This window comes from Vombatus ursinus, unplaced genomic scaffold (genome assembly GCF_900497805.2).
Source record: "Vombatus ursinus unplaced genomic scaffold, bare-nosed wombat genome assembly UNPS02014847.1, whole genome shotgun sequence".
NCBI lineage: Eukaryota > Metazoa > Chordata > Mammalia > Diprotodontia > Vombatidae > Vombatus > Vombatus ursinus.
Genome location: NW_020954625.1, coordinates 5,572,778 through 5,598,742, shown reverse-complemented (window position 1 = coordinate 5,598,742; position 25,965 = coordinate 5,572,778). Strand labels below are relative to the sequence as shown.

The 25,965-nt window shown below is 49.0% G+C and overlaps 1 protein-coding gene across 2 annotated transcripts; it reads left to right on the top strand.

The window, feature by feature from the left end:
- The first annotated feature begins 2,335 nt into the window (after positions 1-2,335).
- On the top strand, positions 2,336-25,417 carry SUPV3L1 (Suv3 like RNA helicase). Of its 2 annotated transcripts, XM_027840717.1 has the most exons (15): positions 2,336-2,594; positions 11,283-11,360; positions 12,772-12,879; positions 13,647-13,761; positions 15,184-15,352; positions 15,863-15,974; positions 16,855-16,932; positions 17,165-17,256; positions 19,163-19,343; positions 19,813-19,906; positions 20,448-20,667; positions 22,186-22,266; positions 22,833-23,009; positions 23,351-23,499; positions 24,600-25,417. In XM_027840717.1, the coding sequence occupies exons 1-15, from the start codon at positions 2,336-2,338 to the stop codon at positions 25,006-25,008; spliced, it is 2,322 nt and encodes a 773-aa protein (XP_027696518.1). In that variant the 3' UTR covers positions 25,009-25,417. The 2 variants fall into 2 exon arrangements, with proteins under 2 accessions (XP_027696518.1, XP_027696519.1); XM_027840718.1 differs by lacking the exons at positions 2,336-2,594; positions 11,283-11,360; positions 12,772-12,879; positions 13,647-13,761 and having other exon boundaries at positions 15,254-15,341.
- Positions 25,418-25,965: the final 548 nt, after the last annotated feature.

The window sequence follows — 25,965 nt, the reverse complement described above, 5'->3', positions numbered from 1 at the left end:
AGGACAGACTCTTTTGACATGGAATTTCCAAGGGAAAATCTTTCCCAGAAGCAAACAACTTCATGCAGTAGACAGCTAAACCCAAGACAAAGACAATGCCTGTTGAAACAGACATTAAGACACATCCTATTCCTTGTTCTTTTTTGTTTTCGTGATTATACAGTTACATTTATTGTCCATTGTTTACATTACAATGCCTTGACTCTTACGGAAAAGTACACAAATGTTAAATTTTAAACTGGAAGTTTAAATTCAGTTCATGTTAATTCCTTGTACAATTGTTAATTATATCTCAGCCTGTGACTGGGAGTATCTTAGCTCTCCATAAGATCCTACTCTTGAGGTCTGGGTTCCCCATCCTCTTGAATGTAGATAATATTGCCAAATAGTTAAAGATATTTAAATCAATAGCTCTAGAAGATGTATAGGATGTGATTTAAGTTTTGGAAATGATTCTGACCCTTTAATCTTGTTAAGAGGTTCAGACTTTTTAATCCTTTTGTTAATTCTCTGTCAAATTTACTATGGTTCTGTACAAATAAGTGTCTTGCAATTCTGTGAATATTTATATGGCCCAGTGATTTAAAAACTTATTTTTTTAATCCAGGGCCAAAGGGAGAAATTGTTGAAAGTGGGGTTTTAGGAGAACATAACTGACACCATTTTGTGCTGCATTTACTGTTATTTTATCTGAATGTACTGAAGGTGACCTTTAGCACCTCTCTTCCCTCAAAATTCAGGAACTCATCCATTTCTCTTTATTCAACCAAATAAGGTACAAAGTAGGGGCATACCAAATGTTAATGGACTGTTAAAGAAGATGCAGTTTTCTTTAGTGGGGTGTAAATGGCTATCTATGCTAAAGGCCTTTCTAACAGTTTAAGTAAGCCTCCTTTTTTCTTTTCCTGAAACGTACCTTTCCTTACCCCGACTCTCTGGGTCATGCAGCTCAGGCAGAGACTGTACATCTATGTCATCTGTGGAACTGCCCACATATCCATCCCCTAGCGATGGGGTGTGTCACCCTCTTAAGTGGATAAATAAACTGTCCGTATCCTTGCTGGCTTATTCCTGCAGTGGCCTGCAAGGACCCTGAAAATTCTGGAACCACACCCGTGGATGGAACACTGGATCTGAGTCTGAAAGACCAGAGTTCAAATCTAGCCACAAACACCTCCTGTGTGACCCTGGGTGAGTCACTTCACCCTGTTTGCCTCAGTTTCCTCATCTGTAAAATGAGCTGGAGAAGGAAATGGCAAACTTCTCCAGTGTCTCTGCCAAGGAAACACCAAATGGGGTCTGGGAGAGTTGGGTCCGACTGAACAACAAATACAGCTCTTCGGGGTTTGCAAAGCGCTTCACACACAACCCTTGGGATCCTCACAACCAGCACCCTATGAAGTAGGTGATGTTCTTATCCCCATTTCACAGAGGAGGAAACTGAGATATAGGAGGCGACCCATAAATGCTTGTCGACTTTGTGAAACCATCCTTAGGCTGGGGAGAGGGCGCTCGGCCAGACGCGGGACATGACCCCAGCGCCAAGCTTTGAACCCCCGCTCTTCCGGGCAGCCAGGCCAGCTCCCTGCTGCCTCTTACCGAACCGCAAAATGAGAAGGTTTGAACTTGGGAGTCCTGGGTTCAAATCCCGGCTTTGCCCCTTCCTCTGGCAGTGACCTTGGGGGAGTCGGCCCGCCCTCAGTTTCCTCCAGCGGTTCCAAGGGCCCCCCTCCCCCCAGCCGCAGCTGAGAGGGGAGGGATGCCCCGCCCTGCCTCGGCCCCGGTGGCTCCAGTGCTCCCCGGGAGCAGGCGGGGAGGTCACCAGGGAAGGGGGAAAGGTCAAGGTCACAGTGAAGGGCAAACACGGGTAGCCTTTCTGGTCTCAGTGCCCGGACTAAGGACTCATCCCAGCTCCATCCTGACTGTATGTCCTTGCTGCCCACGTGCGCCGCAGCACGTGTGTCCGCCCGAGGCACGTGACACGGCCCCCTCCAATCCCCGGCGCGCTGTGGTCGGAAGTCCTAAGGCCACGCACTATGCCCTCTGAGGCCTTTGGAAACGCCTGCTTGTTTTCTTTGCCGAAGGACGTTCGCCTCAGGGCTGGATCTTAGAGAAGAGAAAGGCTCCGCCGCGGGACGTATCTTGCCCAGAAGTGGCCTCATTCGCCGCGGAGAAATAACCTCGGCGGGACTTTTTTTCCCGGCTGGCGTCAGGCACATCCTGGGGCAGGCCGGGCTCGGTCGGGGTCCTTCTGGGGCCGGTCGCGGTCGGTTGCGTCACAGTCGCGCGCGCGTCCGCCCGGCCCGGGGAGGGCTCCGTTCGAGGCCGAGTGTCCATGTCGCTGCCGTGGTGCGCGCTGCGCTGGGTCTGGTTCCCGGCCCGGGTGGGCCCCGCGCTGCGGCCGGGCCGGGGGCCGGGGCCTCGGCTGCTGGGCCGGGCTGCCGCTGGGGCCTGGTCCTCCTCCTCTTCCTCGTCGTCCTCGGGCGGCTCCAAGGCTCCGAACACGTCCCTCTACGTCCCGCTGCCCGTGAAGCCGCTCGGACCCAGCGCCGCGGGGGACGTGGGGGCCGAGCTTACGCGGCCGCTCAACAAAGGTCAGTCCCGGCCCTGCCAGGCTCTCCCCGCCCCTCCGCGTGCCTCAGTTTCCTTGTCTGTTCCCGGGGGGGAAGGGGACCTGGCTTCCCATCCTCCTGGCGTCGCGTTTACTTAACCGCTCTGGGCCTCAGTTTCCCTACCGGTAACAACTCCGAGCCCATAAGCCCAGGTCGCCTCCAACCCCCGGTTCTGCTTATGTCATTTCCCTCCCCCCCCCCCCACAACGCCCCGTGTGGGGCAAGTTCTCCTCTCGGGCCTCAGTTTGTCGAATTGTAAAGCGAGAGGTTGGACCAGGTGGTTAGATAGGTAGAGCACTTATTAAGCGCTTTATGTGTGTGAGGCTCTTTGTTAAGCGGTTGGGGTCACTGTGTCCCTGTTAGATCGGGAGCCCCTCGAGGGCAGGGTCCGGGGGGTTTGCTTTTGTGGCCTCTCTTTGTGTCCCCAGCTCTTAGCACTGTCATTGGCACATAGCAGGTGCTTGACAGACGTTTGTTGAGCGTTTAAACGCTGGGCAAGGCGGGGGCTGGAAGGGGGCAGAGCCCGCCATGTCTGTGTCTGTGGTAGAGGCTCGACGTTGGAGTGAGAACGTTGGGATCTGACCCTGGGCTTGAGCCCACCGGCGGGGAGACCCTGAGCACGCCTCGGGAAACTGAGGCCAGGCAGTGGCAGAACTGGGCACCTCCCCGAAGGTAAACACCCGCGGAGAAACGCCCACCGCGGAAGCTGTGCCTCCGTAGGTGAGCTCGGGTCTCTTGCAGCCCTTCCTGAGCCTCAGTTCCCCCATGTGTAAAATGGAAATAAACCATAACCTTAGCATTAACCTCAGAGTTTTTGTATAAAAATTGTGTGTGTGTGTGTGTGTGTGTATATGCATATGCATATATACGTATGTGTACATGTACCTACACATACACACCCCTTGAAAATGTGATTTTGGAAATACTGGTAGAACTGGGCTGTGCTCCAGGCTAGGTTTCTCTTGGCTTCTCTCCATCCCACCCCTCAGAACCCCAGTTTCTTCTAAAGGGCATCATACCCCTCCCACCCCTCAAATAGCCTCACAGGCTTTATATCTAGAAGGGACCTTAAAGGTCATCGACTCCAGTCTTTCATTTTGCAGATGAGGAAGCTGAGGCCAAAAGAAATTACTTGCTCCAGGTCACACAGTTGGAAATATTGGGATTTGAACCGAGGACTTGTAACTCCCAAGTTCATTTCCCACTGTTCCAAAGTGTCTCTTAATAGTAATAATAGCAAACAATTGTGTAGCACTTTAAGGTTAAGGTTTGCAAAGTTCTTTAAATATCATTATCTGCTACAACAGCCACATGAGGTAAGGGCTTTATCTTAATTTTGTGGATGAGGAAATTGAGGCTGAGAAGAATGAAGTGATTTTCCCAGGATCACACAGCTAGTACATGTTTGAGGCAGAGGGGCAGTCTTCCATGCATTATTGTACCACCAGCTGCCTCTTAATATGTGTGTTTGGAGAGGTGAAAGGGGAGAAATCCTTCACTGGAATACTGACGTGGATTAGTGCGAAGGCCTTTTCCAATTCTAAACCAGAACATGTATTACTGGGGCTGAGATCCTCAGCATAGAAGGACCCTCTTCTGGAGATGCTGTATTGTCCCCTCAGGTTGACAGCTGGGGGTTCAGGGAGACCGAGAGGTGATGGAGAGTTAGTTCTGTGGCATCCTTTGTTTCTTCAGTCAGGGAGGTGACTAGGATTTTCTGGTCAGAAGAACATGGGATGGTGAGGGAATCAGGTTTGGGGGGGTGGGGTTGCACTAGGTGCTGCTGAGGGAGAAAATGAGGAACTGACAAGAGAATTGTTTCCCAGACATCTTGATTCTGCCAATGCAGGCATTCCCAGCTTACCTGTGGGAGCTTAATTTAGGGGTGGTGGGGTGACCCCAGGGATGCCACTTCCCTCCCAGCTGCTGCAGGTTGGGTTTTCCTCTTCTTGTACTTGGCATCCCTTAAGCCTTGGCCCCCGTCCCTCATCTCTTCTCCAAGATCAATTAGTCAGTCCGTAAGATCAAGTATTTAAGTGCCTACTATGTGCTAGGGACACAAAGGGAATGAATGAAACCATTCTCACCAACAGCTTCCATCTTAATGTGGAAGACAGCAGGGACATAGGAGCGTTTGGAATAAAGTCACAGCACGTGAGTTGTTAATACCAGGCAGCTGAGAACAAACTTGGAGGGCTCAGGAGAGGGCCTGTTTGAGTTGCTTCTTGGAGGAAGTGAAGGAAGCATCCTCTGCAGCCCAGGGAGGAGATCGGAGGGAGATTGGGACCTACAGTGAGGATGGAAGGAGCCATGGGGTGAGGTGGAGAAGAATTTGGAAAGCTCACTGGGAGTTTTGTTTTATTACAGGGCAGCCTTGCTGCCCCTCCCTCATGGCTAGACCGCTCTTCCTCCTCTGCTCCAGCTGCTGGTTTCCCAGGCTTCCTGTAAGTCTCAACTAAAATCCCACCTTCTACAGGAAGCCTTCCCAGCCCCTCTTAATTCTAGTGCCTTCTCTCTGTTGCTTATTTCCTATTTATCCTATATATAGTTTGTATATATTTGTTTGCATGTTCTCTCTTCCTAATATTAGACTGTAAACTCCTTGAGGGCAGTACTACCTTTTGTTTCTTTTTATATTTCAGCTCTTAGCAGAATAGTGCCTGGTCCATAGTAGGCACTTAATGATTATTGATTGATAAGAAACTACTGAAATTTGAGTCGGGTAGTGACGTGGTCAGATTTGTCCTTAAGGAAGACCACTTTGGCACCTGGGTATTAGGAAGTATTGAAGAGGCAAGAGACTGAGGCTGGAAGACCAGCTATGAGGGACAGAAGACAGCTACAGCTCTTGACTGGGGAGAAAGAGAAGGAGGAGAGAAGAAAAAAGCAGTACCTCAGGGGTCAGGGGACTTGGGTTCAAATCCGGCTATGGACACTGCCCCCTTGGACCTCGCCTTCCTCTATGAAGTAAGAAGGTTGGGTTTGGTGACCTGAAGTCTTTTCTAAGCTCCACATCTGTGGCCCCAAGTAGACTTTGCCCATCACTTTTTAAAAACTGTTTTTCCCAATTGACAAGCATTTCATTTCTTCCCCTCCCACCTTCCCTTTCCCCAATTGAACTAAAAGAAAACCCAAACCCTTGTAACAAGTGTATGCAAACACAGCACCCCATTATTGGCCTTGTCCAAAAACCGTGTCTCTCGCCCCTTTGTGCAGAGAGAGTTAGCCCCCCTGCTCTTTTGTGCTGGTTCTGCTCACTTCTCTCTGAATCAGTCCAGACAGGCCCTTACAGGGTTCTCTGAGAACTGGCTCTTCCCATGGGTACCCTCGTGGTGGACAGTTCTCAGCCACGACAAAAAGAGCTGCCATCACTCCCCTGTGCACATGCACATCCTTGTCTTCTCTGGACTCTTTGGGGTACCTTGCACTTTGCTGTGAGTGCTGCTGGGGCTGCTTCTTAGGGCCGGGGGCCCTCAGACATCCTCCGCCTCCATTGCCTCATCTTCTTGCCAGGAGGCAGGGTCTTACTCCAGTGAAGGGTTCCCAGGAGACTCCCTAAGGTCCCGTGTAACTCCAGAAATAGAGATGATTGTAATCCTGGATTGGTGCACCTACGATTCCACCATTATCACTGAGGTGAAAAAGACCGTCTTTACTTTGTGTTTCTAAGTGTACGTGGTTCATTTTCTGTCTCTATCCCCAATGCCTAACACAGCTCCTGGGATGTAGTAGGCACAAGTGCTGTGGACGGAGGAGAGCCAGTGGACAGGGGAGAGAGAGACATGGGCCCTGGAAGGAGGGAGGCCCCAAGGAGGCCACGTTCCAGCCCAAGGCTGCTGGGGCTCCTCGTAAGTAGCTCGAGGGGCCCTGTGCACCTGCCAAGGACTTCACCTTTCCCCCCAACAGAATGGAAGCCCTTTGAGGATAAACATGGCTTCCATTTTGCCTTTTGTCTCATCCCTTGCACAGTGCCAGGCACATGGTAGGTCCTTACTTGTCATATTGAATGGAATGCCTTATGTACTTTGTATCTCTTAGGGCTGGGGATCCAAAAACAGAACATGAAAGTTGTCAAAGGAGCCTTGATTTACAATCCCCTTGTTTTACAGACAAGGAATCTGACACAGAGGTTTAATGACTTGTCCAAGGTCACATACTTAGGAGATGATTGGGGGTGGGGTGGGGAGTTGTGCAAGCCCTTGTGCCTCCTTCTTCAGACTCCCTCTAACTCCACCTGGATTTCTTCTTAGTGTGTTCTGTTGGTCACAGGCAAGAGAGCACAGAGGTCTTATCACTTGATGCCTTTTTACCCCTTCAGGGTAAACCACGTACCAGTTGTACCCCCTTAGGGGAGCAGGGAACCCTGGCCACTCCTTTACTCCTTAGGCCTAGTGCTGCCTTCACTTCTGGCAACCAGGAGGAAGCCCCCCACCCCCTGGAATTGTAATGGCTTACTGGCTTTAAAAAAAAACAAACACCAAAAAGGGCCTTTATTAAGTGCCTACTGTGTGCTGGGCCCTGTGTGAAGCATTGGGAATACAAAAGAAAAGCAAGAGGCAGCCAATTTGCAAATAGCCCTGTTACTAACAAGATCCGTGCTGGGTTAATTGGAGGCAATCTCCTAAGGAAGGCCCAGCATGGAGGGTTCAATTGTAGGCCTAATGTGACAGATGACTGGGCCACCTTTTCGTACTTTAGATTCTGAGGCTGTCACTGGATAGGAGCAGGGCTCTTCAGTGGGCCTAGTTGGGGGTGGGGAGTGGGGTTTGAACCCAGGTCTCCCCTCCCTGATTGGCTGGCACATGCCCGGCCTTCCAGGCCCTGACTGCTGCTGGGCACAGTTGGGCACCGGAGTCAATGCATGCAAAGGAATTTCTGTGAGTCAGCTTCCTTTTGCCAGGGGGCAGTTCTCCACGTGAGCCTTGGCTTCTTCCAGTCCTTAGCTCGTGACATTTCCCAGCCTGCCTCTTCACCAGGTGTGCCCCCTGCCTGCACCCTACCTTCTCCCGGCTTCCCTCCAGACTCAGTTCAGATCCCCTGAGACCGCCTCTGAGGGCTCTGAGCACCTGGTGATTTTGCCCCGTGCCTCACCCAAGAGTGAACACACTTCCTAAAAACCTTGTTGATGGATTGAATAATTAGTGAGGTGACACTTTTAAGTCACTTTGGGTTCTTTGTCCACTTAAATTAAGAAGACTTACCTTCCCCAGAATGACAGATTGTGAACTTACATCCACAGGCCCCATTGAAGTCAGCATGAGGAAGGTTCATAATTAGTCAGTAGCTGTGACGTCCAATCTTGTTTGGATTCGGGCTGACATCCGAGGGGGTCTGAATTAATCACTTGTTATTTTTAATGAGTGGTTATTATGTCCTGGATTCAGTTCATTCAAATGTGAACAGTGAAACAAAGCCTCATTTTTAATTAATATTGTTGAAAACAGCGCACGCGCACGCACACACCTGCCTTTTTTTGGTGCTAGCGTTTCTCTTACAAACTTGCTCTGGGGTTCAAAGAACATCAGTTACAGTCCTCTAGAGAATGTTAATCCCAGTGTGGAGCGTAAAGAATTTACGCTGATTGTTGAGATTGTCCTTTAGGCTGGTCCATCATCCTCCTTTGTTCTTTTTCAGTGATTCTTTCCTTGATTACTAAATAAAATATCCTGTGATATTCAGCTGGTAAGAGATTAGAAAACAGCCCCACAGCGTGCTCAGGAGCATAGATGTTCTCTGTGTGGCCCTTTGATGGCTGAAGGAATTGGGGAAAAGGGGGGGGGCATCCGTGGCCTGGAGATGAAGGGAAGGGTCAGAGAACAGACTAAGCAGACAGACAGGGCCAGGGGCGGAGGTTTCTGACTTGAGGAAGTGGGAGGCACCACAGGTAGATTCTTTTTGTTTGTTTGGTGGTTTTTTTGCTAGGTGATGGGGGTTAAGTGACTTGCCCAGGGTCACACAGCTAGTGAGTGTTATGTGTCTGAGGCCAGATTTGAACTCAGGTCCTCCTGACTCCATGGCCCACAGGTAGACTCTTAAGCTCATTCCAGATCCATTCCGGGCAGTATTGTAGGAAGATTAGCCAGCGTGAGCTGTGCAGGTTGTTTGCAAGGGTTGGTGTGGGAGGAGAGCTAGATGATACATGTGCTTCCTTGTAGTAATTGTATGGAAATAAGAACTGAGGTAGTGACCCTGAGAATGAAGAAACAAAGCTAAATCTCAGGCACTTCGAAGAGAAAAAACCATGTATGTTAGAGAGGAAAGAGTCAGAATCAAGTTCCTGGTTGATGTTAATGGGCATTGCTTCCTTGTAAGATGGCACTGCTGAGGAGGCTAAAAATAGCCCTGCTGTTTTGGTTTAGAATCAGATCCCTTTTAACCTTGTTTATGTTTTGAGTTTGAGAAGAAACAATGTTCCTATATTAAGGCTCTTTTTGTAAAGCAGTTTTTATTTTTATTTTAAAATTTATTTATTTTTTTAGTTTTCAACATTTACTTCCTTAAGATTTTGAGTTCTAAATTTTCTCCCCCCCAAATTCTGTGCAATCTCATATAGACTCTACTTACACATTCCTGTTAAATATATTTTCATATTAGTCATGTTGTAAAGAAGAATTAGAATCAATGAGGAAAACCACGAGAAAAAAGGAAAAAAAAAAGGAGAGAGCAAATAGTATGCTTTGATTTGCATTCAACCTCCATAGTTCTTTCTCTGGGTGTGGATAGCATTTTCCATCATAAACCTTTTGAAATTGTCTTGGATTTCTGCTGAGAAGGGCTAAGTCTACCAGAGCTGATCATCGTACAATATTGCTGTTACTGTGTACAACGTTCTCTTGGTTCTGCTCACTTCACTCAGCATCTGACCATACGAGTCTATCCAGGTTTTTCTGACATCTGCCTGCTCATCATTTCTTATAGCACAGTGGTATTCCATCACAATCATATGGCAACCACAACTTGTTCAGCCATTCCCCAGTTGGTGGGCATCCCCTCAATTTCCAATTCTTTGCCACCACAGAAAGAGCTGTTATAAATACTTTTGTACAGTAGTTTTTATTTTTAATTTTTTTTAATTAGACAGTTATTTTTCCTATCCCCTCAATTGAACAAAAACCACAAAACCCTCCTGACAGATGTCCATTACTTTCACATTTCATAATGTGTTTAGCCATCCCGAGGGGGATGGGCACCCCCACTGAGTCTCTTCAGAGGTAATGTAAGAATATTGTTGCTGCTTGACCAGTTACTGCCGATCTGTGAGAGCCAGAGTGGGGGCAGCTGGTAGGTAGCCTCGGAGCGGGAGGATGGAGAAGTTCTCCTTGATTGGCTAAGGTAGCTTTGAGCCTTTGTGATAGCAGTAGCTACCAATGGTACCTCAAATGAGTTAGCAATTATTTAATTAAGGAGATTTCGGGCTTTTGATTTATTTGGGAAAGAATTACATTGTAAATTAGGAGTAGATAAATTTCTTTTCACAGTATAGAGTACAATTTTTGGTTCAGGATTGAAACCTCCTTACTTCTCACCATGTCTTAAGTTTTATTGATTTTTTTTTACATTACCTAAATTATATTTTAAAATTTACAAGCGTTTATTTTTTTTCTTTTCTCTCTCTTTCTTTTTTGCTTTTTGGTGAGGCGATCGGGGTTAAGTGACTTGCCCAAGGTCACACAGCTAGTGTTAAGTGTCTAAGGTAGGATTTGAACTCAGGTCCTCTGAGTCCAAGGCCAGAGCTCTATCCACTGTGCCACCCAGCTGCCCCTAAGCATTTATTATCTTACTGCAATCAAATAGGTTGTGTTTTTTTTTTTAAAGCTCTCACAATAGGCTAGTAAAGCAAATTCCCACATCGGCCATTACATTACCAAAATTTCCCCTTGTTATCCTCTCTTACCCCTTCCCAGAAACTCATCCCATATAACAGAATGTATTTTTTAAAAGAAAAAGAGGTAAAGAAACAATAATTAGCCAAACCAATCATTACTTTGAGAAACATCTAAGATGTATATGTGTAGCATTCCACACTTGTGGACCTCTGGAAAGGAGCAGAAGGAGGCGTATTCTTTGTGGCCATGCTTGTTTTTTATAATTTTGCATCATTTCCTTTTTAAAAAATAAACTTATGGGTAACTTTGGTTTTTTGTTAAAATTTCTCCCAATATTCCTCCTCCGTCCCCCCCTCCCGCCCCCCACTCCATAGCAATCCCATTGGACAAATAATTTCTTAAGGGAAAACAAAAGAGAAAACAGTGAGCAGAGCCAAAGTCTGAAAACCAAGTTGTGCTTCTCTGGGGCGGGCTGCCTCTGTTTGCATCACAGTAGTCTGACCCATCTGCTTTACTCTCCATCTGTCCATCATGTTCTTTGTCTCTTCCAACGCAGTGACGTCCATGCTATTCTTGTTCCACAGTTTCTTCAGCCACTCCCCAAAGGACATTGGCTTGGTTTCTAGTTCTTTGCTACTGTGAGCCACACAGTTGTAAACATTTTGGCTTGTATGAGGAGCTTTCTTTTGACCAATGCCCCCCTTGGGATGTAGGCCTAGTAGTGGAATCTCTGAGTCAGAGGGTATGGGCATCTTTTTATTGGCAGTTTTCCCTTGGTATACCCCAAGGAAAATGTGTCAAATGGTAAATAACAAAATTCAATCTGTTTTTATCTTTCTTGCAGCTGAAGTCAGGAAAGTCTTAGACAGATTTTACAAGAGGAAAGAAATACAGAAACTGGGCACCGATTATGGTCTGGACGGTAAGGCAGCCTGCTCACTGTGTAATAGAGACATAGAGTAAACCCTTCTGCTTCTGGAGCAGGCCACACCAGGGGGGATTGAATAAACAGGTCTAGTGGCCTGTGGACACATTGAATAAAGGGGAGGAAATGGGGAGGTCACCTTGATGGGGCTGGGCTGCTCCAGCATGTGTTAGTGGGGAGAGTCCTGGCCTTGGAACCAGGACTGTCTCTGGATCTTACAGATACTCAGGCTTTATTTGTTTGTTAATTCAGTTTGATTTTATTTGTAGCTCCAAATTCTCCTCCCACTTCCTCCTTGCCTCCATTGAGAAAGCAAGGAAAACAAAACCTGTTACAGACATGTAGGGTCAAGCAAAACACATTCCCTCATTTGCCAGAGCACTTAGGGTTTTGTGAGCCTCAGTTTCCTCGCCTGAGAAATGAGACCCCTGGACTAAGTGATTTCTGAGGTCTCTTCCACTCCTTACATCCTCTGATGCTCTGTTTTAGATAAACCAAGGGAAGCATAAACAGGGGCTGGTTCTACTATAAACTGATTTTGATGGAGTGAGTTAGCACCAGGGTCAGCTAAGTGGCGCCAGAGTGCACAGAGAGCTGGTCCTAGGGTCAGGAAGACCTGAATTCATATGTGGCCTCAGGCATTAGCTGTGTGACCCTGGGCAAGTCACCTAACAATGTTAGCTTCAGTTTTCACATCTGTAAAATGAGCTGGAGAAGGAAATGGCAAATTTCTCCAGTCTCTTTGCCAGGAAAACCCCAAATGGGATTACAAAGATTACAAATTGTTTTCACGACTGAAAACAATTGAAAAAGAAGGTAACTTCAGAAAATATGGGTTTCTAGAAAAAATGGCAACAGGCAGTCTTCCAGGGCTGGGAGGTAGAATCTCATCCATTTAATAATGCTAGGACTCAAGATTCTTTTCCCTTATATGAATGGATTGTATTAGAATCCATAAAAATGTGACCAGAATTATAGCAAAGGCTCATTCCTATCATTTAGGGCTTCTCTACCTGTCTTTTAAAAAAAAATTCCACTTTCTAAAATGATTTCTTTTTAAGTCGTGTTATGTCAGATTGGGCTGTCACACTGTTTTCTGCTCTTGGAACTCAAGCCCTTGAGGAGGCCAGTTTGCAGAAACGCCCAAGTCCTTTAGTCTGGCCATGTCTCAGTTGTATTTGGGAAAGAGTTCTGAAATACTTCTCACGTTATCTGGGTCATTTTCTCTCAGGTAGCATCCTTTGTTTATCTGCAGGTATGAGATGTGATTTGAGATTGCTTCAGATTTTTTTTAAATAAGAATTAAGCACGAACGAAATTTTTTGTGAGATCAAGGTGGTTTTTTTTTGTTTTTTTTGTTTTTTAAATGTAAAATTCACTTCCTTAATTTGATTTCTATGTTTCACAGCCCGACTTTTCCACCAAGCTTTCATCAGTTTTAGAAATTATATCTTACAGTCTCAGTCCTTGGACGTGGACATCCACATCACACTGAATGATATCTGCTTCAGTGCAGGCAAGTAGATGGGAGGGAGGGGCGGTTAGGTCTGCACAGGCTCAAGCCTGGCATTTCCCTCCTCGCCCTTCCCCCTACCCCCCTTTCCTTGCTCCTTGTATACTTTTCTCCAAGAGTCCTGTTTGTTTTGGTTTAGGCATCAGTAACTTCCTCGGGAAATGGTTCAAGGTTTCACTTAATGGCTTAGAAATTAAACTTGGGAGGAGTCTAATTTTTAAAATTATCACCTGGAGGGACAGTCACTAAATAACCCCCCACTATGTCTTAGTTGAAAATGAGGATTCCTGAGATGGGTTCCCCAGTTTAGCCCCTGCGGTCTTTTGGGGCAGCCCTCAGCGTACAAGAAAAGCTAGGTTACCTTTGGGTGGAGCACCAGGAGGGCTGGAGGCTCAGGGCAGTAGTTTCTTACAGGGGATTAATTTGTCTTTATGAAGGAAGCCTCCTGCTGATCTTGGAGTCTTGGGTAAACTTACCTTTCTTTGCACTGGCATTTCTAGTGAGATAAACACAGGTTTTCTCTGAATAACTTAAAACCACGTAATTTACTCTTATGCCCTTAAATCTCTCAGTCTCTGCACCTGAACGATGCTATTGGCAGATACTCACTGGAGAAGAAACAGTGTGGGACCCCAAAACAGGGTCCGAGGAGCCTCTTGTCCTCAGATCCTTCCTCTTTCTGCCTGGGAACCTTCCCCAGCTGAAAACAGTCAGGAACAGCCTTTGTGTCCACTCCGACCCTTTTGCTGACCTTGATTCTTGTCCCACAGCTCACGTGGATGATCTTTTCCCATTTTTCATGAGACATGCAAAGCAGATGTTCCCCATGCTGGCTTGTAAGGATGATCTCCGTAAAATCAGCGACCTACGCCTTCCACCCAACTGGTCAGTTTTTTCATGTGCTCTTCTAGTTGTGGAGGTGAAGGGTGACTGGTGTCTTGGGCTTGAGATTTAAAAATTAGCAATTGTTTTCTTCCAAAAAAGCACAAACCTGTAAGGTGAACCATCCGTAGGATTAATAACAATGCTCAGACCTTGCAGACTTGTTCTCAGGGGAAATCTAATGCGTTCTGTTCAGTTTTTAGAATGTTTCTTACCCTGGATAGCCTGTGTTCCAGGTGTTGGGAATACAAAGATGAAGCAATCCATCCTGAAGGAGCGAGTAATGAATTAGGGAGGGGATGCGCAACTGCTGTGCTGAGCGCTAGGGATGCAGAGAGGAAGGCAAGGCAGGCTGTGCTCTCAGAGAGCTCATGGGGAAAGAGTACACGTACTCAGGAGAACCCGATGCTGGACAGGTGGCAGCCGCCGTGGCTCTGTGACCTCCCATCTGTCTGGCAGGATTCTAGCGGGTGACTCGATGGGCTGAAGAGGGTGGGCACTCTCTGGGGAAGGGGATGTTCGTGGTCTGGCTGGCTTGGTGCCCTCTCAGCTAGTCTATTAGAGGAGATAAGAAATAGACACTCATAATGATGATGGTGCTTACAATAATAACAACACACTACAATGTGATCATTGCAGAGGAGAGCTCCAAGCAAAATAGCGTGGTTATTTTTGTCTGTGTTTTCTCCCGTCCTAGACTGTAAGGTCCGTTGAGGGAGGGAGGGGCCTGAGTCTTGTCTAAATTCGATCTTCTCCCCAGTGTCTGGTGGAGTCACTGTTCTGTACGTTTGTGAGGTGCTGCGCATCACTCAGTGAGTTGTGCCGAGTGATTGCGGTAAATTCTGTCTGGGGAGAAGTGAGGAAATAAGTTGTTGACAAAGGAGGCAGCCCCAGATTTGGTCCTGTACCCGGCACGAAGGGCAACATGGGCATGGCAGGATGAGTCCAGGGGAGTGGTGGGCACAGCTGAGCCCCCGGCAGCCCAGAGCCAGCAGCAGGAGGCCTGGACCATGAGCTAGCAAGAGCCTCAGCCCACTGAGGGGGCTCCCTCTGTAGCTGTAGTGTGGACTCTGTGTGTGTGTGTGCACGCGTGCGTGTGAAGTTTGTGTGTATACATGTTGTCTCCCCCGTTACACTGAAAATTCCTTGGGGCCAGGTTTTGTTGTTATTTGTTTTTGTCTTTTGTATCTGCAGCACTTACAAGTATTTGTCTCCTGGTTAGTAGATTAATTGGGTTTTATTGACTAGAAGCGAGGAAGTAAACCTGTTTTTGTCATAACCTGTTCCTTTGGGATGGTAGCAGTCTCATTTCTAGAGGAGCTGCCTGGTAAACGTTCAGAGTCTCCCACGTTTGGGATTTTCCCAGGTCACAGGCTGGAGTTAAAAATTGCTCGCGTTAAACCGTTTCCCTTCCTTCTTTCTTAGGTACCCAGAAGCCAGATCATTTCGGCGGAAGGTAGTGTTCCATGCTGGCCCCACCAACAGCGGCAAAACCTACCATGCCATCCAGAGCTACTTGGCTGCCAAGTCGGGGGTTTACTGTGGCCCTTTGAAGCTGCTGGCCCACGAGATCTTCGAAAAGAGTAATGATGCTGTCAGTATGTCACCAGCTGTTCCCCTCCCTTCTTGTCACAGAGACGCTTGGGGGCAAGGAGGGGAGGGAGCCCTCTGCAGCTACCGTCTTTGCCTTTGGCCGCTGCCTCAGTTGGATGGGCTGACTGGTGGCTCAGGGTTCTCCCTGTGGAGCCGCCGTTACTGGGGTCGGCCGCCACGTGGCTGCCCAGATAGGCCCTAGAATTCTTCCTCCTCCTCCCCTCCTCGTTACCTGGTTCTGAGGGGAGCAGAGGTCACTTGTTGGTAAGAGGCTTGGGCGCTCTTGTGTCCCTTGGGTTCACTAAAGCATCCCACCTCGGCGGCTACCTTTAGAAATCCGTACCAAGCCCATTCTGGCGCAGCCAGCCGGTTACCCACTACGTGTTGTTAACATTAGGGCGAATCTTACCATGTTAGAGGAGAGTCCTGATGTGTTTGGTAATTGTTGTTTTAAAAGATGTATGTGCTGCTGTTTTCAAGGTAGAAATTGATTTTCTTTTCATCACCATAGGGTGTGTCATGTGACTTGGTGACGGGGGAAGAACGGGTGATGGCAGACCCAGATGGAAAGCCAGCCGCCCACGTTGCTTGCACTGTTGAGATGTGCAGCGTCACGTCCCCTTGTAGGTATCAGTGAGTCTGGCTCCCTTGGGGCTTTGGATTCTAGCACTAGGTTTCTAGTTTGCCTGTAGAGGCCCTTGGAGCGTAGGATCTTTTTCACTCGTCTGCTCCAATCTGTGCGTGGGATTGGGGGTCAGTGGTGAGGGGAAAGGAGCGCTGCGTTGGGCATCTGGCCTCTGGAGGCCTGAGTCCTGGCCCTGGTATGCGCTTGTCCTGCAGTCTCAGGAAGGGACTTCATCTCTGAGCCTCAGTTTATTTATCTGCATATTGGGATAACAGCACTTATAAACCTACCACAGGATTACCCTGAGGAAAGTGCTTCATAATCCTTAAAATGCCCCATAGCCGAATCGATGTCAGTTGTTTGTTAAAGGAAGATGGTGTGTTTGGTGAGACTGTCAGGGGAACGCCTTGGGGGAAATGCCGCCAATAGGAAGCCTGGCAGCTTGGAGGGAGAGGACGTGAGCTGTGGGCAGTGGGACGGGGGCATGGACCCTGTACCTGCTGGATGAGTGGGGGGCGGGGTGAGCTCCAAGGCGTGCTCTGAAGGCAGCACTGCCCACCCGGGCTGGAGGTGCACAGGCCTCATCTCGCGGGGGACCGTGGTGACTCCTCCCATTCCTACGACCACAGGGGCCTCCACTGGAGCCTCTTAAGGGAAGCCCTGAGCCACCCAGCCTGGGGACAGCAGAGAATGACCTTGCTGGAAACAGAATATTGCTTTGGGTCAGTTATGGGGGAACAACCCCCCAAAAGATGAGAAAAGGGGAGTGTTTGCTGTAGGTTTCCTCAGATAAAGGAGCAGGGGTGCGTTTATCGTCCTTGGGATGTGATGATATTTCTCTGCTCTGCCGAACGCTGACCGTGGCTTCTTCTTTTAAGATGACGTGGCCGTGATCGATGAAATTCAGATGATTAAAGATCCAGCTAGAGGATGGGCCTGGACCAGAGCACTCCTGGGTCAGTATTTCACTGTTTCCCCTGGGGTCTTGTGGCATCAGGGCTGAGCTGCTGCTCCCCGCCTCCTCCTTCCTTCCTCCCCCTCCTCTCCCTTCCTTTCCTTTCTCTTCCCCTCCACTCCCCCTCCCCATCTTTTTCAGGGGATCCTGGAGGCTCTGACTCTCCAGACCAAGTCCCTTGGGCTGTTTTGTTCTCTGTGTGTTCCAGTTATGCTTTTCCTTTACCCTCCCAGGACTCTGTGCACAAGAAATCCATCTGTGTGGAGAAGCTGCTGCTATTGATATCGTGACGGAGCTGATGTACACCACGGGAGAGGAAGTGGAGGTAATGGGTCTGTTCTGTCCTCCCGGCCCCACAAGGTCCTTCTTGCCGCATGGCTTGTCACATTACTGTAGGAGAGGCAGGGTGGCACAGTGAGCAGGGCCATCCTTGGTCAGGATGACCTGGCTTCCAGTGCTGTCTTCGTGCCCTGGGCAGGTCTGACCTCTTCCTCTCAGTGCCCCAGGCCGATCCTCTGCCTTGTGCCATCCTTCCCGCCTGCCAGGTGTGTAGACTTGCCCTTCTTGCCAGCTCCTCCCTCTCCCTCACCCCACAGAGTCAGGCCACTGCCTGTCTTCCTACCCTGACAGCATGTCTCCCACTTCTTGACCCATGGGCCGCCATGTTACTATAGACCCTCAGCCCCTCTTAGCTCCTGAGTCCCTTCCCCTCTGCTCTCTTCTATGGATGTTCTGTTGCCAGGGTAATTTTCAGTGAGTGCAGCCTGACCAGGTCACCCCCTCCTCACTAACTCTAGCCTCTAGGATGGGCTCCAGTTGGCAGCTATTGCTTCTGGTGGTGCAGTCGTGGACCAGGTTGGCGGGCAGTTACACGCTTTTGCTTTCCAGAGTGGCTAGACCGTTCCATAGGTCCACCAGCCAAGGACCAGTGTGCCTGTCTTTGGGCGGTCCCTCCAATACTGACTGTTGCCAGTTAGCTGGTATGAGATAAATCCCTCCTCAGAAGAGTTGTTTTGATTTGCTTTTCTCTTAACTTGTGACTTGGGTGGAGGTAAGAAGGAAAGAAGAGAATGAGAGCCATCTGTCTTCTCCCCCTGCAGAGGGTGTAGATGCAGCTCCACCAGTGTGGATGTGGTCTGAAGCCTGAGCTGGCAACCAGCCTTGGTGGAGATTTCTCCCGATTTCTGATGCTTGTGTCAGTGAAAGAGAGAATTAAAGGGGTCAGGTCTTTGCAAAACATTAAAATGGCACTACATCAGGTGAGATAGTGATGGTTCTGAAGCAGACAAAACAAAGTGAGGAGAATCAATCCAGTGCTAAGAACTTGGATATATTCATTCTCCAGCCACATTTTAAAATTTCATTTGATCACTTTATCCTGCTGTGATGGTCCCTCCCCGTGAATGCACACTGTTAAAAGTTGAGTTCCTGGAGAAACCAGACTGTGGACTCGCTCTCCAGGAGCTGCATGGGGGCTGTAGCATAGGAAGGTGGATGTGCAGCCCATGGGGGGAGGGGAGGAGGCCACTCCCCCTCCTCTTGGTACAGATGGAGGCAAAGGGAGCCAGACAGGCAGAGCTCCATTCCGGCCCGACTGCACATCCATTGCCTCCTGAGATACTCCGTCGCCTCCTAGGCTCACCCATTTGTGAGCAGCAGAGCTGGGTTTGACTCTAGCTGTCCTGGTGACAGACCCTAGGTTCCAGGTAGTTAGTCCCTGACCTTTGTTTCTGTTGGCCTGCAGGAAGGGTGACATGATACTGCTTTAATTTTTGCCTCTGGTTCCTTCAGTTTTTAATGTTACTTAAGCGAAATGTGTGTCTTGTATTCCAGACAGGTTTCTAAATTTCCTAAATGTACCTGACCTAAAGGGGGAAGTGTTGTGCATAGGGCAGCCACTGTTAGGCCGAGCAGGCATCTGCCATGTGGCTCCTCTGTGGGTGGAGGGCAGGTACCAAGCATCCTTGTTAGATTCAGCTCTGCCGTTAGCAGCTTTGAGGACCCCCTCCTGGGAGGGGCTTAGGGGCTGACCAGACGGTCTCAAGCACCCCTGCCAGCCCTGAGATTCCATGGTTCTAATTCTGGTACAAGAGGACTTGTTAAAGTTTGTGTCGAATCCAGCATTGTTTTAAGTGAAATGAAAAAGTAGGAGCTTTTTGTTATTGTTGTTAAGCTCAGTTAACTTTGAGAAAGATGCGCGTTTCTTTACTGTCTTTAACACCTGATCCTAGGTTCGAAACTACGAGAGGCTGACCCCCATCATCGTATTGGATCGGGCTCTCGAGTCCCTAGATAACCTTCGCCCTGGGGACTGCATTGTCTGTTTTAGCAAGAATGACATTTACTCCGTGAGTCGTCAGATTGAGATTCGGGGCCTGGAGTCGGCTGTCATCTATGGCAGTCTGCCCCCTGGTAAGGACGGGTTTTCATCATCACAAGGTTTGCCTCGTCATGTGTCTGAGATGGGGCTGGGGGGTGCGGTGCTGGCTCATGCTCTGTGGTGGGGGGTGGGAGATGGGATTTCTCCATGGGAACGATCTGGAATTAGACTTCATTCTGGTAGCTGAGGCTGTCGACGCGTCTGTATGTTCATTATTGATTATAGAAATGCCCTTAAAATATGGGGTGAGTTTTCTTTGATTGGGTCTGAGCCCTCCAAAGTTGTCCACAGAAACAGGAGAAAGAGAGCTTGTTTAGAAGGGAAGACAGCCAGGGCTTTGGGACGGGTAGGGAGAAGATCGAGGCCTGTGGGAGAAAGGAAATGTTTATGGCTGGGAAAGGGGCCAGGGAAGTCTCTGAGGGACATGAAGATGCTCAGTGTGTGTGAGGGCTTGAGTTGGCCTGGCCCGATCTAACTGTCTTGTGACTGGCGCTGTTGTAGGGACAAAGCTTGCCCAGGCGAAAAAGTTTAATGATCCTGATGATCCGTGCAAAATCCTGGTGGCTACCGATGCAATTGGCATGGGGCTGAACTTGTGAGTACTTGGTTGTGAACACAGGGGAAGTGGATGGTTTTCCATGGCTGTGCAGCCAGCCGGTTGTAGCCCTCCGGGACGAGGCTCCTTGCCATGTAGACCTGAGATGTTGTGGCTTGTCGCTGACCCTTAGCAGGCACGTAGAGAATGGTAGAACTCTCCTATTAAGGAGGCCCCTTCTCAGGTACCCCTGAGCCCCCGATGGGGCCTGTGGACAGGCCATGTCCCTCATCTTCGGTCAGTTGGCCAACTTTTATTTTTGGACCCTGATATCACGGGGGGCTGTGCCCACGTTACGAGCATTACCTTGAAGTGGCGGTGTGCATCTGCCTCATGGGGATGGTGCAAAAGGCTTTCTTTGTAGAATTCCTTAGTAATAACTGGCCACCAGCCTCATCCCCAGGAACACTCATAGTCCAGTTGTTCCAAGGCTGCACCTTGAAAGGGAGAGAAAGGTGTCCCTGTTCTCATCTTGCAACAGTGGCTGCACCCTGAGCTGCTGAGATTACTCTGTGATCTCTCTTGTTTGACTTTGTTGCAGGAGCATAAAAAGAATTATTTTTAACTCTCTCATAAAGCCCAGTATCAATGAGAAGGGGGAGAAGGAAATGGAGCCGATCAGCACCTCGCAGGCTTTGCAGATCTCGGGCAGAGCTGGCAGATTCAGCTCCAAGTTTAAAGAAGGGGAGGTTACTACCATGTATCCGGAAGACTTGAAATTACTGAAAGAGATTCTGAATAAGCCTGTGGAGCCTATAGGGGTAAGTCAGCCCAAGCACGTGCCTTGTCCTCACTGCCCTGCTCAGTGAGGTGTCCAGGGCATCACCACACCGCTTAGAATGAAGGTGGTCAAGAGGGCCTCCGGCTGTGGAGATGGAGCGGTCATCAAGCCTGTGTACTGGAGGCCTTTCGAGGAGGGAGGTTCCTGCGGCCATCCATCCTTCAGCTCTTTAGAGACACACCCTGCAGCACAGGAGAAAGTCCCTTGGGCTTGTGTTCAGGAAGCCTGGCCTTGCTTCTCAGCTCTGCCTAGTCCTCGCTGTGTTACCCTGGACAGGCCTCAGTTTCCTTGTGTGTAAAATAGTATGAATGATATTTGTACCGAACGTATCACAGGCTTGTGGGAGAAAAGTGCGATGATGAGGCTGGAGATTGGGGTGATTGAAAGTAGGAGGTAGGTAGAGGTGGAGGCTGTCAGGGTCCAAGAGCTGCTCGAAATGATACCTTGAGAAGGGGCAGCAGGGGTCAGTTCTGTCAGTGTTCTTGTGTGGCTCTCTGGAGCCATTTGGGACGGACTTAGGCTGCCCTGAAACCTTAAGAGGTGTTCATGTCACTAAGGGAACGGCTCGGTGCTAGGACTGTTCATGAACACGTGCTTCAGAGACAGAGGCTGGTTTTGTGCCTTGTTGAGTGTCCGTGATGTGGGAAGTTCTCTTGGCTAGGGCGCCTCATTCGTGTTTCTTGGTGATGGATAAATGAGCCATTACTTCATTGGGTAGAAGCTGCCATAGAAATACAAGCTTATATCTGCTTGCTTAAGGCCAGGGTGGGCAAACTTTTGCTGTGGGGCCACTGCACCATTGAGTCACAGGAGTTCAGGGTCCAAGCTGGAAGGGACCTTGGAGGCCGGCCCGTTCCACCTCTTTGCTGAGGCCTAGAGAAGAGGTCGTGAGTGACAAAGCCAGGGCACAGCCCGAGGCTCCTTGGGTCCCAATCCAGAGATCTTTCTGTTCTGTTGTGGCTGTCCTTTTCCTTGATGTGCCTTCTTATATTTTCCCATCCTTTCTTTTGCCCTTTTTCTCCTGCTTCTTAGACCTTATGCCTGTCCGTGGGCATTCCTTGGCCTGGTGGGTCAAGTGAAGGGCTGAAGAGGCTGCTAGTCTCCAGTGCTGTGGTCTTTTCTTGATGTTCCTCTGATTTTCCATCCCCACTATTGGTCAGTGGTCACTGGTCAGCGGTGAGACTTGTAGACATTTCCTACTCTTGAACTGTTTTCTGATAGTCTACCAGAGTGGTAGAGGCCTTAGGAATGTGGGAAGTGACCCAGAAATCACTACTCTCTTACTTAACCAAGTCATTTCTAGTGCACATCATTGCAATGTAAGTGATATGTTGGGAGCCATTTGGAGTCACAGTTTCTGCTCTGAATATAAAATCTCAAGTCATTTCTGCCAATATTTATTAGGTGACTACTGCCTTATTATAGAAGAGGTTTGAGGGGGTTTCTCACGTTATTTGGTTGATTCATTAATTCTCTCTGTATTTAACGCTCCTTAAAGGCAGCTGGCCTTCATCCTACTGCTGACCAGATTGAAATGTTTGCATACCATCTCCCAGATACGACTCTCGCCAATCTTATCGTAAGTAGACTCTGATTTTTAATTTTTCTTTGTGTTACATCTCAACAGTAATGTTAAATGTGTGGCAGTTACTGGTTCTCCTTATGAGTGTGTTTGGGATAGCTGGATTTGTTTTCATTCATTATATAACTTTTTCTAGTATTGCAGGCTTGGAAATTCTGTCTTTAAAATATCGCCTTTGGGGGCAGCTAGGTGGCGCAGTGGATAGAGCACTGGCCCTGAAGTCAGGAGGACCTGAGTTCAGATGTGGCCTCAGACCAAACACTTGACACTTACTAGCTGTGTGACCCTGTGCAAGTCACTTAACCCCAATTGCCTCACTTAGGAAAAAGAAAATCCAAAAAAAAAAATATCGCCTTAGGTTTTTTTCTTTTTTCACGCGTCACCAGGGACTTTGGACCTACAGTTGCCTCTTTTAGAATATTTGGGGGGCAGAGAGCCCGCATTGCCCGGGGTTGTAGTGAGTGCCTTGTGTTGGCCTGGTCGCTCCGTCGATGTCGGGTTTGGGCACTGCGTGGACTGACTGCTTGCCTTGACTTGGTGTTGTGTCTTCTGTCTTGTCCTAGGATATCTTTGTGGACTTCTCCCAGGTTGACGGGCAGTATTTTGTCTGCAACATGGATGATTTCAAGTTCTCAGCAGACCTCATCCAGCACATCCCCCTGAGCCTGCGGGTGAGGTACGTGTTCTGCACGGCCCCCATCAACAAGAAGCAGCCGTTTGTCTGCTCTTCCCTGTTACAGGTGAGCATCCTCCCTCCCCTGCGCTCCTCAGGTCCTTGGGAGAGAGTAGCTTGGGCTGTGGGTCTGAGTGGCGCAGCCTTGAGAGGACTTAAAGCCTTAGAGTGAAGGTGTCAGCGAGCATCCAGTTGGGGAAGAGATGAAATGGGCAAAGTCGCAGAGCCACTCAGGTCCGTAAGTGCCAAGGTCCTTCCTGGCAGGTCAGTGCCAGTGAGGGAAGGCGGCTGAAGGAGCAGAGGGGGACCAAAGACGGGGCAAGCTGGGGTGTGGGCAGAGTGGTTCCTGGGAGGGAAGCTGTGCAGCCAGCCTCTTCCCCTCCTGAGCCTTTGTCTTTGTGCTCCTAGTTTGCGAGGCAGTTCAGTCGGAATGAGCCACTGACGTTTGCCTGGATACGCCGATACACCAGGTGGCCCTTACAGCCACCGAAAAACATCAAGGACCTCGTGGAACTGGAAGCCGTCCACGACGTTCTGGATCTCTACCTGTGGCTCAGGTAATGGCGATGTGGCAGCAAGCGCAGCTCCAGTTTGGGGCAAATTGAAAAGCTTTTGGAAACAGCTGGAATCTCTTGTGCTTTAAGGGTGACCATGATTGTTTTCACATTGGTCTCGAGAAAGCTAATACAAGTGTCATTATCTCCGTTTTAAATATGAGGTGCCTGAGGACCAGCCAGGCTAAGTGACTGAGCTGTGTGACGTTGGGGCTGGTCTTTAACCCTGCCTTGCCTGACTTTGAGTCCTGTACTCAGCATGCATCTTCATTCAAGTGAAGGCCAGGTCACACGATCAGAGATTTATAACTGGAAGGCCCTTAGAGGTCACCCAGTCTAGCCTCCGCAGAGGGCTGGCAGCAGCAGGGGCAGACCTGGGCCCCAGCAAGGGGCTTTTTGAGCAGGTCCCTGGCTCCTGAGGCCAGTGAGACTGTGTGGCCTGACCTCTGGCCACAAGGGAGGAAGCGATGGTGTTGGAAAGAGTAAGACGGTGGGAACCTTAGGAGACAAAGGAACATCCCTGTGAGCCTTAGTCTCCTTACCTGCCCAGTGGAGTTAGAATGTCATCAGTCGAGGAGTAGCTGCTGCTCTGGGTTTCATGGCTAAGAAGTAAACGCTTATTGATTGAGGTCATGATACTTACACTGTGGACCTCGTGGAGCTTTTGAGAAGAAACCGCCTTGTACTCCATGAAGTGCTGGGGAAAATGTCTCTCCTTGCCCTGGTTTTCACCATGAATAGTCTTCATTGTTGCTGTGCCAGATTGGAGGCCCCTTGGTAGTTGAGAATTTCACCACAGGCCTCAAGAAGAGTCAGCACTTAGCATGTGCTGAGCTGATGTTCAGGGGGCTTTTTGTCCTTAGCTCAGGAGGCCCAACATGGTGCCCTAGGAACGTCTTTAGTTGCTGGCTGTCCTGAGGCAGTCCTTTTGAAGCCATCCCACCATTAGATAGCTGTTGGTCGGGTACAAAGACTTCCTGGGTTTGCAGTAAGACAGAACTTGGCTGTGTCCATGTAGCAGGTAAAAGCCAAACGGCTTTTACCCTGATCACTGTGGTTGAACCCAATGTTGGGGCCCCAGTGTAATGCCTTCTTTCTTTTAGCTACCGGTTTGTGGACATGTTCCCTGATGCCAGCCTCGTCCGAGACCTCCAGAAAGAACTCGATGGCATCATTCAGAAGGGTGTGCACAACATCACCACGCTGATTCGCATGTCTGAGGCCCAGCGTATGTTGAACTTGGACAGTTCCCCAGCAGGGAAGCAGGGCCAGCTGCCGGGGGCTGCAAAGCCCAGCTCGGGAGAAGCCGTGGAGGCCGCCATGGCCGAGAGTCTGGCTTCAAAGTCCCTGGCCTCGAAGTTGGTGCGCCAAGGGCGGCTCACCCCGCACATGCTGAAGCAGCTGCGGAAAGAGTGGCTGAAGCAGCAGACGGAGGAGGAGAGGGCCAGGGCCGAGGACGGCAGCCACTCAGAGAGGACGAGGAGGAAGAAAAACAACCCAAAAGCTCACTAGATTTTTAGTACAAAATAAAAACAGCGTCTGTTTTGAAAGCCTTTTCTGGTTCGATTTTGATACTGGCTGCTCTCCCTTCCGGGTGGGCCCCGCCTGCGGACAGAGGTCACAGGGCCCCTCCACGCCACGTTGTCTTGGACCATGAGATTTGTCCTGAGTAACAGGAATGTGTGGTATGTATGTCACTGGCTCTGTCTTTAGACCATCGTATGAGTTGTTCTCTCGTCACACAAATCTGCCCAGGTTTCCCCGAAACCTTCCCTTTCGTCCTCGCTTCCGGCACAGCGACGTTCTGTTATGTTCTTAGACCACCATTTGTTCACTGTTCCCCGATGGATGGGCACCCCCTTCTTGTCCAGTTTTTTGCTACTACAAAAAGAGCTGCTATAAATATTTTTGTACCTATGGATCTTGTTCTCTCTCTTTGGTCTTTCTTGGTATCTCTGGGTCAGAGGGTATGTACAGTTCAGTGACGTGTGGGCCGTAGCTCCAGACAGTTTCCACAGTGTCTGGACCTGTATTTGGCTTAGTGTGCCTGCTTTGCTGCAGCCCTTCCAGTAATTGTCACTTTCCTTCTTTGCCAGTCTGAAGGGTGTGAGGTGGGAGCTTAGAATTGTTTTAATTTGCATATTTCTAATTTATTAATGATTTGGAGCATTTTTTCACATGGCTGTTTAGCTTGGATTTCTTCATTTGAAAGCCTCTGGAGCACTGTAAAAGAACATTTCTGTAACCCCAGGACTATATTAACTGGTTAGTCCTTAAGATCACCCATTACATTGATTCTTTAAAGATCCATTTCCTGCACCTCTTCTCCCAGCTTTCTGCAGTGTTTTCAGACTATACTTTGAATACTTTAGAATGAAATCCTGATTAGCAATGTTCTGTCCCTCGAGGATCCAAGAAAACTTGGGTTCATGCCTAGTTAAAATCAGAACTGAAAGGCTGTGATGAAAC

Bases quoted from the DNA above. Each gene is read 5' to 3' on its own strand.
- SUPV3L1 (XM_027840717.1), top strand. From the start codon at position 2,336: ATGTCGCTGCCGTGGTGCGCGCTGCGCTGGGTCTGGTTCCCGGCCCGG. The intron at 22,267-22,832 runs GTAAGTAGACTC...GTCTTGTCCTAG, and splicing joins CGACTCTCGCCAATCTTATC to GATATCTTTGTGGACTTCTC. The intron at 23,010-23,350 runs GTGAGCATCCTC...TTGTGCTCCTAG, and splicing joins TCTGCTCTTCCCTGTTACAG to TTTGCGAGGCAGTTCAGTCG.